This window comes from Zingiber officinale, chromosome 6A, assembly GCF_018446385.1.
Source record: "Zingiber officinale cultivar Zhangliang chromosome 6A, Zo_v1.1, whole genome shotgun sequence".
Taxonomy (NCBI): Eukaryota; Viridiplantae; Streptophyta; class Magnoliopsida; order Zingiberales; family Zingiberaceae; genus Zingiber; species Zingiber officinale.
The window spans coordinates 83748861-83763141 of record NC_055997.1 but is presented as its reverse complement, the minus strand read 5'-3'; the positions used below and the strand labels follow the sequence as shown (position 1 = coordinate 83763141).

The following is a 14281-nucleotide window of genomic DNA, read 5'->3' as shown; positions in this document are numbered from 1 at the left end:
GTGGTCCTTCGTTTGAGGGGGGAATTGTTGGGTTGTAAGGTTGCAAATAAAGTCCCACATTAAAAATACATGGAAAAAATTATGGGTTTATAAGGGAAAGATATTTTCATTGGTATGAGGCCTTTTGGGTAGAACCTAAAAATAAAACTATGAGGGATTAGGCCCAAAGTGGACAATATCATACCATTGTGGAGATATCTAAATTCCTTTTGGTCCCAAAACATAGCACCGACAAGCTGCCAGCTGGTTGCCCTTAACTTCGTCGACCAAGTTATCCACAGGAAACTTGATCTTTTGGCAGAACATGGAGGTGACCGCTCGTAACTCGTTTAGCCCCGGTCGGCCCAATATGACATTATAAGTGGACAGAGCATCCACCATAATGAAGTTCATTGTTCTCGTCCTCTTGAGTGGCTCCTCTCCGAGTGATATGGCTAGCCGAGCCTGGCCTATCAATAACACTTCATTACAGTGGATCCATATAAGGGCATTGTCATGGGTTGCAGCTTGCTCCGATTGATTTATAGTTAATCAAACGTCTTCTTGAATATAGTGTTCATCGAGTTGCCTGTATCTATAAAAGTATGGTGAATATTATAGTTAGCAATTACCACTCGGATGATCAAGGCATCATCATAAAGGACTTCTACTCCCTCTAAATCCTAAGAAATAAAGCTGATTTCTAGCCTCTTTGCTGCATCTGACAGCATGGATTTTCAATCGCCAAACATGCGAATTCTGAGCCCGATTAGAATCACTGTCGGTCGGCCTCCTGTGATCATGTCGATGTCGTCCCGAGCGACATTACTGCAATTCTCTTCTTCTCGGGCTAACGGGCATGATCGCTTGAGGGATGCCTGGGCAGGGCTTTGATAATCTCTTCGTTGGGGGTGCGGTTGGTGCTATTCAATCATTGGCCTACCCTCCTCGTGTTGTCCTCCCAATCGGCGGTGATGGTGTTGATCAGGAGACGGGGATCGACGGTGAAATCTTGGAGGAGTCGGTCGACGTGGCTTTGGTTTGAGATGATAGCAATCTCTCGTGTTGTGCGTGGTCGAGCAATGATATGAACAGAAGAGTGGGGTTCACGATCAGGACTCAATGGACTTCAGTCGCTCTGCCTCCACACTACATGGGCTCGGGGCTCCCGATGTGGCTAAGTGGTGCCCTCTCGGGACCCTTTTGGTCGTTGATGGGTGTGGACCACTCGACGCTCTGGGACTGCTGCCGGTTTAGGAATTACTTCCTTCTTTCGAGTTGATTGGGCCTCCTCGATATTGATGTACTTAGTAGTCTGCCCGAGCAGATGATCGAAGTCTCTTGAGGGCTTCTGGATGAGTGAGCAAAAGAAGTTGCTATATATAAGTCTTTGGAAAAAGGAACTTATCAAGATTTCAGGGGTGGTTGATGGGGCATCCATGATCACTTGGTTGAATCTCTTGATATAAGCCCACAATGCTTCCTTGGGCCATTGTTTGACTATGAACAGGTTGACATTTGTCTTCTGATAGCTATGTCTGCTTGTGAAATGCTGTAGGAAAGCCGTTCGGAAGTCTTTAAAGCTACAGATATATCTGATCAACAAGCACTTGAACCATCTTTGTGCCGATGCAGAGAGCGTGGTGAGGAATACCTGGCACTTGACTCCGTCGGTGTATTGGTGGAGCGTAGTTATATTGTCAAACTTAATCAGATGGTTTTCGGTGTCAGTTACCTCCGTGTACTTCTCGATTGTCAGAGGCCTATAATAATGCGGCAACTGATCATCGAGAATTTCTTAGGAAAACAACATGTTGATCCGCTTGGGAGAGTCATTGAGTCAGGGTGCTTTGCCTTTTCCCCTTTCACGGGCGCCTCTAAAAAGGAACCTTGTGTCCTTTGTGTTAGGACCAAAAGGAATTTAGATATTTCCACAATGATATGATATTGTCTACTTTGGGCTTAAGCCTTCATGATTTTATTTTTAGACTTTACCCAAAAGCCTCATACTAATAGAAATTAGGGATGGCAATGGGGCGGGGCGGGGGCGGGTTTGCCATTCCCATCCCCGCCCCATTCTTATTTTTTCGGGTTCGGGGATTCCCCGAACCTGAACCCACGGGTTCGGGGATTCCCCATCCCCGCCCCATTTCCAAATTGACCCAAACAAACCACAGACACCAGAAACAATAGAATATTAACCCAAACAAATCACAGACACAGAAACACCAAAATGGTAGCCACTGTATCATCAATTGCAATCCATGGAGGTGAAAGTTTAACTGCCATGTATTAATACCAATATTATCATCAATATTAATATTAATATTAATACATGTAATCTGACCTGGCATGAGCTATTCTAGTGTCTGTGGTTTGTTTGGGTCAATTGATAATATTAATATTAATATCAATATTAATAATATTATTAATAATAATATTTTCAAAAATTTTAATTTTAATATTAATACTATTATTAATACTTTTTTTAAAAATCATATTATTATTTATTAGTATTAATAATAATAATATTCGGGGCGGGTTCGGGGATGGGGATAATATTCCCATACCCGCCCCAAACCCGCCCCATCCCCGAAAATCGAGGATCCCCATCCCCATTTCGGGTTTTCCCCACGGGGCCCTAAACCCGCGGGAAAAATTGTCATCCCTAATAGAAATATCCTTTCCTTATAAACCAATGATGTTTCCCATGTGTTTCTAATATGAGACTTTATTTGCAACCCAACAATCCCCCCACCCACCCCTCAAATGAAGAACCACAAGCTTCCCACGTCCGATCCTCGACCCGTTAAGTCTTCCTGCCTCTCGGTCCACCTGACCTACTAGGACTTCCTTGCCAAGCAGCAACTAAGACTTCCTACCTGGTGTGATATGGTCCTCTTGATTCAAACATGGGAGCCCCCACTTCATTTGTTCGAGGTCAATATTCTACTCACATGGCTCAATTAGACCATAACTCTTGTGCATAGTCGACGATTAGACCTTTTGACAGTCTGGACTCTGATACTAATTATTAGGACCAAAAGAAATTTAGATATCTCTATAACGATATGATATTGTCCACTTTAGGCCTAAACCCTCATGATTTTATTTTTGAGCTCTTCTAAAAAGTCTCATACCAATAGAAATATCTTTCTCTTATAAACCCATGATCTTTCCCATGTGTTTTTAATGTGAGACTTTGTTGTAACCTTGCAATCCAACACTTTGCACTAGGCCTTGCTCTTCCAAGGGTGTGCGGAATAACACCCGATGATATGGGATCAGCGTGTTTGATGCTTCCCAGAAGACACCAGCTGACCTGTTGTTTGACTTGCAGTCGACGGGGCCTTCTGTTCAGGCTCTCAAGTCAGCTCGTCAACTTGTCGCCGAAACGGTCGAGTAGTTCGACACTCGGTAGTCGACTACTGTCTCTTGTTGTTACTGCACCATCTTTGCAACTCAAGCACTTATCAACATCTTCAAATCTTCCTGAGTTAACATCATAGTGGTGAGTTGTCCAGTGTCCTCTATCTTCATGTTTCGGCTACAGGTAACTTTCCCACAAATGTCGCTAAATATGATCCTATCTGAAAGCGAAGAAGATGGCAAGCTGGCAATGTGACTCTGTTGTTGATTGGAGGTAGACTCCTCGCTGTCCTACAAAACCAAGAGCATTAGTGTTGGGCCAGGAAATGGTTCCCGATGTTATCTCTCCGACGCTCAAGTCAGCCCTTCACTAAGTGGAGAAAAATAGCAGTAATGAATAGTAGAGTGTGTAGAATCACAAGATATCGCATGCCTCCGCCTATGGATGGAAACCCTTTTTTATAGTGTCACTGTAGTATCTATGTACATATCTCAAAGAATATGCACGTTTTCCAAAGCATCCTATGAAAAGATAAAACAAAAAATATCCTTGACACCTTTCCTTAAGCAAGTATACAAATCTCTGATGTGACAGGCTAGAAGCTTCTAAAGTACGATTTGCTTGTTGGACATACGCTATTGTCAGTGGCACAAACCTCCAAAAGGGTACGATGAGATATGTAGGTGGGTTCTATTGTATGCCGACCGGAGGCCTCTCGGTCGAGACATCCCAGCTAGGTCGTACCGAACAAAGTAATCTTCCTTCACTCGACTTTCCCATTGTCAGAGGGCTAGCTTTCATCCGATTGGTCGTGATGTCTGGTCGGCCGAGATGATGATCCGGGGATTTTACTGTTGTCTCTATCACTCCATCGCAGACTTTCAAAGAATGGTTGTTCGGACATGTCGTCCGTCTAATATTGCTCGTCTGCTCGGACCAGGCATGTCGTTCATCCGGCCTTGCTGCCCAGCTTGGCTGACTTAACCTAATCTGTGGACCATGTCTCTTTGACTTTGACCTCTACGTCAACTGTTCTTCCCTGCTTTGACTCTCTTTGGTGGACCTTTTTTCATCATCGTATCAATCTCCTTTCACATTATATGGGGAAGGGCTGTGAGAGACACTTGGGATGAGCGTAATCACCTTTTGCTATAATAATAGGTAGTTGCTATAACATGTAGAAATTACCTAGTAGTTCAAGTGCTTTTTGGGGTTTAGGGTTTAACTATAACTGTTTTAAAGTGATTTTAATTAATTTAAAGTAATTTTAATGAAGTTTAAATAATTTTGACAAGGTTGTTAAAATGAATTTTGATATAATAATGATTTGTGTATAATAATTTTGATTAAAGTGAATAATTGATTTTTCACGTTGTAGTTACCAAGAAGCTTCTATAGTTATAGCACAATTATAGTTAAATCCTAAATCTTGAAATTTTGAACTCTAAATCCTAAACTCTGAATATTATTATATCAAAATATTATTTACCAACTTATCAAAGATATTTAAACTTTATCAAAATTATTTTAAATTAATTTAAATTATTTTAAAATAGCTACTTACTAACTTTACAACAAGGGCTAATATGAAAATAAAATTTCGAATTGGTGTTTTTTTGAAAAATAAAAATTGAAAAGGGTTGCCTTTTGTTAGTTTACATAATTTGGAGGGCATTTTGATTTTTACCCTATAAATTTAAAAATAAAAAAAATAAAGTGTTTTTGTTGGTATATATATTTTTGTAGTTGTATCTAAAATTATGAATTTGCCTGAATTTATAAATCATAAAAAGATAGAATTAATTCTCTATCATTTGTTCAAATTTAAAAATTATAATTCATAATCAATCACAATCACAGCCGACACTATTTTTTTTTTTATAATTCAAATATTCAAACTTAATTCTGAAAGTTTACCACCTTCCCTGATTTACTAATGATCACAATCACAGCCGACACTCTCTATGAAGTATAATTATTAAGCACTTAATGAGTGCTTGAGGCAGAAATCATTAATGAAACCTAACATTGTACTTACCAAACTCGGCAAATTCACTTGAGACTACTGCACTGTCATAACTGAAACAAAGTGATTAAAGTCTTAATCTCATCATCTTCCATCAAAACCTTGCTTAAAGCATTTATTGCTGCTGCTGGTGAAATGTATTTGCTCCATGACCAACACCACCAACATTATTCTTTTATTATCTAAAGATTAAAGCAGAATCTTGTTTTATCAATAAAGCAGGTAACAGGCATGATCACCACACCACCCGTGCCTTTGTCATTGCCAATGTACTCGATAAAGCAACCTGGAAGAATCGTTTCTTGCATCGACATCTGCAAACCTTGATTGGATGAGATAGCTATGAGAGAACATAAACAGGGCATCAACAGCGTATAGTACAACTTCGAACAAGTTTCCTGGACAATCTCTCATCTTTCTGATTCCTAGTCAGTGGAACATATTAACAGTGGGAGAGAAGCAAATATACGAAGGATAGGAGATTTCATCCTGCTTTTCTGATGAACAAGTTCTTCAGTTTGTTCTTCTCCAATCTTTTCAGCAGTTTTTTGGCACCAGCCATGTCTTCTACTTCAGCAAGGTTCTTGAGGTACCCGACGGCACCGTAAGAGAGCATCAGCTTTTTGCACCTCTTGCTCGAAGACAAGGAGTGAAGGCAAGCGACTGCATATTTTTTTGCTGTGTTCTGAGGGTTAGGATCCAGCAAGCGAACTAGGTTGATCATTGTCTTGCCATCTTTCTTGAGCTCCCTCTTGTTCTGAGGAAGGCTGATGAGTCCGGCGATGGCCTGCGCTGCGACCTCTCTCGCCGTGCTTGTTTTAGACTCGAGCATTGTGACGAGCAGAGGAAGGCAGCCGAGCTCGCCGATGGACTTCTTCGTGTCGTTGGAATTGGTAATTCTGCAAATGATGGACGCGGCCGCTTGCTGCGCGCCGAGAGAGCCATCCCTGAGGATATGAACCAGCCGAGGGAGGAGGCCCAGGGAAACGAGGCTGCCGACGGTGGCCGCGCTGATCAAATTCCGCAATGCACCGACGGCGGGTTCCTGCGGTAGTGGCTTTTCCAGGTAGGCTAATAGACTGCGAGCTCCGCCTTCCTCGACGACGAGCCGCCTAAAGCCGTCGTTGCTTGTAGTGAGATTCAGCAAACACTCTGCGGCGTGCTCTCTGGAGCTGAGAACAATTCCGCGGTCCAGGAGGTCGATCATGGCAGATATGGTGCCTTCTTCCACCAGCGTCTGCCGGACCTCCGGCACGGCGGAGAGATTCTTTAGCGTGCCCGCGGCGGCCGATTGGCAAATGGAGTCGCCAGAGTGGCATATCTCGACCAGAGATCGAGCACCTCCATGGCCAACTATGGAACGTGCGGTTTCGGCAGAGATGGATAGTCTCTGCAGCGAAATTAGGGCTTTCTCTCGACAAATCAAGCTCCCGGACTCTGATAGTCTGATTACGGGAGGAAGCACGCCTTCTGCAACCAGTAGCTTCTCGCAGCACCCGGACTCGGCCAGCAAGCAGATCGCTGTGGCCGCCTTCTCCTTGATCTTGACGGAGGTAGCTCCAAGCAAGCGTATGAGCGCAGAGACGTTGCTTCGCCCGAGCGCGGCCACCACGCTCCTCTCGTCCTCCCTCATCGCTTCAAGGAGGGAGTCCACGGCCCGGTGTTTGGCTTCCGCGTGCCCGATCTGCAAGCGCGCAAGCAGCTCGCGCATTTTATCCAACAACTGCGAAGGAGCGGCGGTGGCCGAGTCCTCGAGGACACCGGTTTTCACCAGCAACGCGCAGTCGGCGAGCACGAGATCGAGCTCGCCGGACAGAGCGTCGAGGTCACTCTGCATCTGGAGCTTCCCGGAGGCGGAGGCGCAACCAGCGAGGTCGATGGAGGCGCAGAGGGCGCGAGTCACCGATTGGAGCAACTCCCTGCAGAGCGCGTTCCGGGAGAAGCAGGGGAGGCTGGAGAGGTCATCGAGGGAGGGAGAGACACGCTCGATCTTGTCGGCAATGGAGCTCCATCGCGCCGGGAAGCCGGCGGCGGCACGGGCCTCAGCGAGGGCGGCAGGCACAAGCTTTCGAGCTTGGGATAGGAGATGGGCGACGGAGTCGTCGGCCTCCGGCGAGGGATCGGTCTCATCGGCCATGGATCGAGTGTTTGTCGTATGTTCGTGGAAATGCCGGAATGGTATTTCAAGTAGCGAAGAGAAACCTTCGACGGCAAGCATGGGATGAGCAAAACAAGAGGATGGTTGCTGATAAGAACGTGACACCAAATAAATTTATTGGTAGCTTTGATATGGCCACTAAAAATGCACACCTTTGTAATTAAATTATGAGTAATACTAAATGGTCAGAATCTGGCCAACTAGAATTAATACATGTAAGTATATACATGGGTATTTTGATAATATCATCTGTGTACATTAATTACATGTATGTATATGCATACATTTTAATTGGAACATAGGTAATTCTAGTTGATCAGATTCTGATCAACAAGAATTACCGTTAAATTATATATCAATATTATATATATATATATATATTGGTAATTATTTTTTTTTATCATAAATGCGTTTTTTAATTCGTCCATGCAAAACATTAAAGTATATTGGGTTAATTAAGTAAAGTAATTGGATAAATAAGTAAAATCGAGGAGGGTAGGCAGGGGAAGGGTAAGCGTCATTTGCATGCAAAGACGAGCTGCTATATATATATATATATTGGTAATTATTTTTTTTATCATAAATGCGTTTTTTAATTCGTCCATGCAAAACATTAAAGTATATTGGGTTAATTAAGTAAAGTAATTGGATAAATAAGTAAAATCGAGGAGGGTAGGCAGGGGAAGGGTAAGCGTCATTTGCATGCAAAGACGAGCTGCCGCACTGCACGAGGGAAAGAGGGTTGAGCGAGCTACTCCCGAATAAAGGCCGGTAAGGACAAGGGCTAGCTTTATAAAGTCCCGTTTTTAATCCTACGTGCTAGAGCCTGAGCAGTGTCGGACTACTCTCATCTATTTTTAAATAATAATAATAATAATAATAAAAAATATTTATTTGAAAAATATTTATTTTGTTTTTCATCTTCAAAATACTTATCATTAAATATTATTCTAATAAGTTATATCAAAATTATTATAATACAAAGCAAAATTATTTTAATAATTTCAATTAAAATTATTATAATTTAATTAAAATAACTTTAACTTATTTTTTTTATTGTTTTATTTTTTAATATGATATAAGTGGACAATGATCACTTAATTTTTTAAAAAAATTATCTTCAATACATTTATGTTTGTTGTAGTGAAATATGATAATTAAGTTATGGTCAATGAACAAATTCATACTAAGGAGAAGTAGAATTTTTATGTGTGTAGCCCCCAGGGTGTAGCATAAATGATGGGTGCATGGTATTTCTGGCGTAATAGTCAGAGGTCGATTCTTAGAAACTGACGATTTAGAGTTTACCTCACCATGCGTTTAACGCCTGTGTACCTGCATGTACCTCTCTCTATATCTGTGGGACTGACACTATGAGGGTTATTAATGTAGAGGATTTTTGTGTGTGAGAGCGGGCGACTTTTAAAGGGTTATAAAAGTGCATGTTTTCTGGGATGTGCGATTTCATTTACCACGTGTTTTGGGATGCTCGTTATCATTCTCCACATATTTTGGGAGAAACAATCTTATTAATAAGGTGGTTAAGTCATTTCCTTATCCATGCCCCTCCCCCCACATTTACGTAAGTTGTGGATTTAATCTGGGGATGACGTTGAAGACTGATATCGAGCCACGATGTCAACAATCGAGATCAATTTAGGGACAGTGTCGGTGACCGGGGCTAAGACTGTAAATGAACCAAACGTTTGTGAACAAGCTTGGTATTTGATTTGGTAAGAGTTTGTTTATGTGCGTTCAATATATATAAGATTAACTAAACAAACAAGCTTGAACAACTCATTAAACTAAACAAACAAACTTAAACACATATGTGTTCAGCTCATTAACGTTCGTGAACAATGTTCTTGAATAATGTATTGGACAATCTGTTACCGAAAATATTGGAGAATTAACTGAATTGAAATTACACAAAATCAATTCTAACTTATCTATCGAGATGACCTGAGCTGATAATCTCAGGCTGCTAGCGGGGGTTGGTTTCTGCTAATTGCTAAGTGCAGACAGAGCACCGAGTTCGAGCAACAAAATCTGAGTAGGTGAAGCGGCCGACGGGTGAAGCGACCGACAGGCGAAGCGGCCGAACGGGCAAAGGGACCGAGGCCTGCGATGGTCACAATTTCCTTAAAACAGATTCGTCCCACCTCCTGCTGTGCTTCGAGGTTTTCTTAGGTCGTATGTTTCCCAGGATATAACGACAAAACCACGAACGCAACCAAACACTGGTTGTTCATGGCGAACTGAAAACGCACTTGAGTGCTATCATGAGTAGTTCAGTCAAGCGGATGCACGACTGAAAGAAGAATCGGGGAACGAAAGTGGAGGAATTCTCTTGCTTTCGTTTTCACTTCTCTTCCACTTCTTTTCTTTGCTCAAGATCCAACCTTCTTATATAGAAGCTCTCACCTTGCCTGCAATAAATGATCAAATTATGATAATTTAATGTTGGGTTCAATGTTGTTATTAATGGGTTTAATGTCACTATTAATATTGAGACGTTACGAAATCACCATTAATGAGTTTAATGCCGCCATTAATGTCAAGACATTACTGAATCACCATTAATTTCACATTAATGCTTCTGTTACACTCTTGAGCATGTAACAAAAAGAGATTCAAGTGACAATACGTTGATTTATTCTTTTAGGTAAATTTTGCCTCGACTGGTCTGACATTCGGCATGCGCAGGTCGTGCTCGTACACGAGTCAACCTTGGTTCAACACAATCCGGACCCTGAATTTGCACCCATTCCTGCATACTCATGTGTGAGAGAGTCTCTCCCCATGCATATATTTACAACGTCAATGCATGTGTCATAACTTAAACCAATAATAAAGCCAAGAGACTTCTAATGTGGGATTAAACTCATGCATAATAAAGTCTCTTCGTCTCCACCTCTTTATTTCATTCACATTTCCAACAATCCCCTACATGAATGGAAAACAGGGTATATGATAGCATGTAATAGTTGAGTCAAATATACGATAGGTAGGTTTTACCCTTTAAACCTTCCATTGTGAAGATCTGTTTGCTTACTAGCTGACAGTAGATGTGATGTCCTTGAACTGTTCTACCGTTTGTGTAAGCTTGACATATCTCACCCAAGACTCTCCCCTGATACAACTTAGTTCTCATGAGTGTGTTCATTCTTGGGATAAACACGTCTGGTTCTGTAAGAAGCTCTAAGAATTGTGCCTCCAATTCTCTTCGAAGTGGCCCCACTTCTTTCTCACATAGGTGATCCTTCAAGAGTAGTCATCTACTCTTCTTGATCATTAAAATTCGTGTGCTTAACCTCCATCCTTCACTGATTCATTGGGTTGTTCCCCACAGTGTGTCTAGTCAGTGCAGATTAATTATCCCTTTGAACCTAGTTCTTGGGATCTCTAATTAGCATAGGTTGGGTGTCCTCTGCACTGATCACTGACAACGACATCAAGTCCATTCTTCATGATGAGCTTGCAACTAACTCTCGATTTAACTCTTTGATTAGTGGATCCGCTAGGTTATCCTTTGACCTCACATAGTCAACAGTGATAACTCCTGTTGAGAGTAGTTGCCTAATGATATTATGTATGCGACGTATATATCTAGACTTATCATTATACAGATGGCTCTATGTCCGACCAATTGCTGATTGACTATCGCAATGTATGTAAATTGTTGGTACAACTTTCAGCCATCGTGGAATATCTTCTAAGAATTGTCGTAGCAATTCAGCCTCTTCACCATATTTGTCAAGAACTACAAACTCAGATTTCATCGTAGATCTGGTTATTACGATTTGCTTAAAAGATTTTTAGAAAATGACTACACCTCCCAGAGACTTAGAGTCTTTTATGTCAGATATCCAACTTGCATCGTTGTATCCTTTGATCATAGCAGGATATCTCGTATAGTGCATACCATATTCATGAGTACACCTTAAGTACCTCAGTATTCTTGTTACCTCTTTCCAATGCTCAACACTGGGATTACTCATGTATCTACTCAGTTTACTTACTGTGTAGGCTAAGTCTGGTCATGTACAACTCATCAGGTACATCATGATGGATCTCGTGGTTATTTTGATGTGATCAACCAAGTTTAGGTTAGGTCCTGTTTGTCTGATCCCTGTGTCTAAGTGTGCAGGAGCTTAGGAGCGCAGGAAGTCGAGCGGAAGACGCAGTTAGCGAGAAAGATGGCACGGGAAGGGAGCTGACGGGCTTGGTGCGTCCGAAGGACAAGAGAGCTACGGAAGAGTACACCGGTGGGCAAAAAGAACGTGCGCGGCGTTCGAGGGACGTAGAGCCGAGATGGAAGACTGCTCGAGGAGAAGGCCAGGAATTGGGTTCCGGTGAGCCCTATTCCGGTTGGCCGTAATCACCCAAGTGAGCAGAACCAGAGCAAGTCAACCGGGATGTTGACTTGGCAAGTGTTTGGTCGACCGAACCCCTACCATCAGAAAGCCAACTATTGGTGACACGTTAGAAGCCACGACAAGCAGCCAGCCGTTGGTGAAGTGATCGATCGACCGAACCTTCTGATCGGTCGACCGAACCGAAGATAATCAGAGACTTGGTTGAGCGATTTGATTGGGTCAGATCGAGTAGAGACCGTTGGTTGATCGCTCGACCAAATAATGGGATCGGTTGACCGAACGTAGGCTCGATCTACACAGACTGCATCTGGATGGAAGGCTGATCAAGTATGTAGGTTCGGTCGACCGAACCTGGGGATTGGTCGACCAATCCCTCTCGAGTCAAATCCTGATCCCGAAGATCAGGTGAACTGGATAAGTCTTGGAACCCCTATATAAAGGGGTCTCGAACAACTATTCAGGATCAACGAAAATCAACTCTGTACTTTCATTCTTAGTAACTTCTGTGCTCTCAAAGTGTAAAAGGCTTCTCCGCCTTCAGAGAAGGAGGCGTTTCTAGTGCGTTTTCCAACCGCTTTGGATTAACAACCGTCTCGGTTGTAACCAAGTCAAATAGCTGAGTCGTCTCTCTTTTTTGTTTCTGTTACTTAATTTAAATACTCTTGTTGCTTTTATTTTGAGTTAAAGTTCTTTGAGGAGGGTATACTCTTTGATTGCAGGTAATTCACCCCCCTCTTACCGGCCTCGCTGCACCAACAAGTGGTATTAGAGCCCAACGACCTCAGAAGGACTAACCGCCGTCTGAAGCACAAAGAAAAGGACAATGGCCGGTGCGAATATTCATCCCCCAAAGTTCGACGGAGACTTCGCTACATGGAAGCGAAAAATGGAGTTTTTTTTTAAACACTGAATTTGATATACTCTTAATAATGAAATATGGATATGAAGCATCAAAAGACAAAGAAAAGTACAACTGGACGAAGAAGGAACAAGCAGACTTCTTCGCCAACGGAAAGGCTGAGTTCCACCTGCTCAGCGTTCTGCTGCCTCAGGAGGTAAGTCGGATAGGAAGCTACGACTCCGCGAAAGACCTCTGGGAAAAATTCCTGGAGCTTCACGAAGGTATCTCTGAAGCAAAGCTTGCAAGACGCGACATCCTCCGGACTCAGCTTACGAACCTCCGGATGAACAATGGCGAGAAGGTAGCACAACTCCAAGCAAGGATTAAGGAGCTAATAACTCAACTAAGCAATCTTGGAGAAGAAGTAACGAACCGGGACACGATCCGGTACGCACTCAATGCATTCCCTAGAACTCTAGAATGGGTGTCCTTAGTAGATGCATACTACATCTCTAAGAACTTCAAGGTAGTACTTTAGAAAATTTATTTTCTACTTTTGAACTTCACGAATCTCGAGTTACAGAGCCCAATGGAGTAGAGAAGACTAGTCAAAACATTGCCTTAAAGGCAAGAATAAACGGTTCTGACTCCGAAGCCTCGATCGACGAATCCGAAGCGGCTCTATTGGTAAGACGTTTCAATAAATTTTTTAATACTAATAAATTTAGATCGCAGACAAAGAGGCTTTAGCGAAATAAAAGGACGATTTGTTGTTACAACTGCAATGAAGAAGGGCACATCAAAGATGACTGCCTAAAATTGAAGAAAAAGGAAAAAGGAAAGGAAAAGCAGCAATCTTCCTCCAAACAGAAGAACCTGAAGGCCACATGGTCAGACTCATCCTCCGAATCAGACGTCAAAGAATTCTCGGGGTTAGCGCTAATGGCTAACTATCAGCTGGAAGAAGAGTCAAGCTCAGAAATGAGCATAAATGAAGGGGGAGGAATATCAGAAGAAGAAAGTGTTGATTGCTACTCGGAAAACCTAGAGGTTCCACTGTACAAAATTTTGTACAAAGGTCTGAACCTTTTCCTAGCTACCATGTGTTCTTTTAAATTAAATTTTGGATCGCCTGCGGAACTTAACACGTTTGATCCAAAACTTAATCTATTCGTTCTTTTAGGTTTTGACTTGGGTCTCCTGCGGAACTTAACACGTTCGACCCAAATCACCTTAAGTTATTAATTCCATTAAATATTAATTTCCATAATTGGTTCCCAGTACTGACGTGGCGAGGCACATGGCCTTCTTGGATATGGGAGCAACCACCACCGACTAGACAAAACCTTTTATGGAAAGCTAATATTTAATTTCCTAAAATAACTTTAGGTTAACCGAAAAGAACAATCAAATCACAAGGGAAAAAAAAACAAAACAAAAGAACACAACATCGAAAAACATATTCGAAATACTAGAATCACATGCCTCTTGTATTTGGTATTATTTCCAAAAATAACTAGTATGATGC

At 42.2% G+C, this 14281-nt stretch overlaps 1 protein-coding gene across 1 annotated transcript; it reads right to left on the bottom strand.

The window, feature by feature from the left end:
• Positions 1–5684: 5684 nt before the first annotated feature.
• Positions 5685–7592, bottom strand: LOC121996751. Its single transcript, XM_042550829.1, has one exon. The coding sequence runs from the start codon at positions 7510–7512 to the stop codon at positions 5860–5862; it is 1653 nt and encodes a 550-aa protein (XP_042406763.1). The 5' UTR covers positions 7513–7592; the 3' UTR covers positions 5685–5859.
• Positions 7593–14281: the final 6689 nt, after the last annotated feature.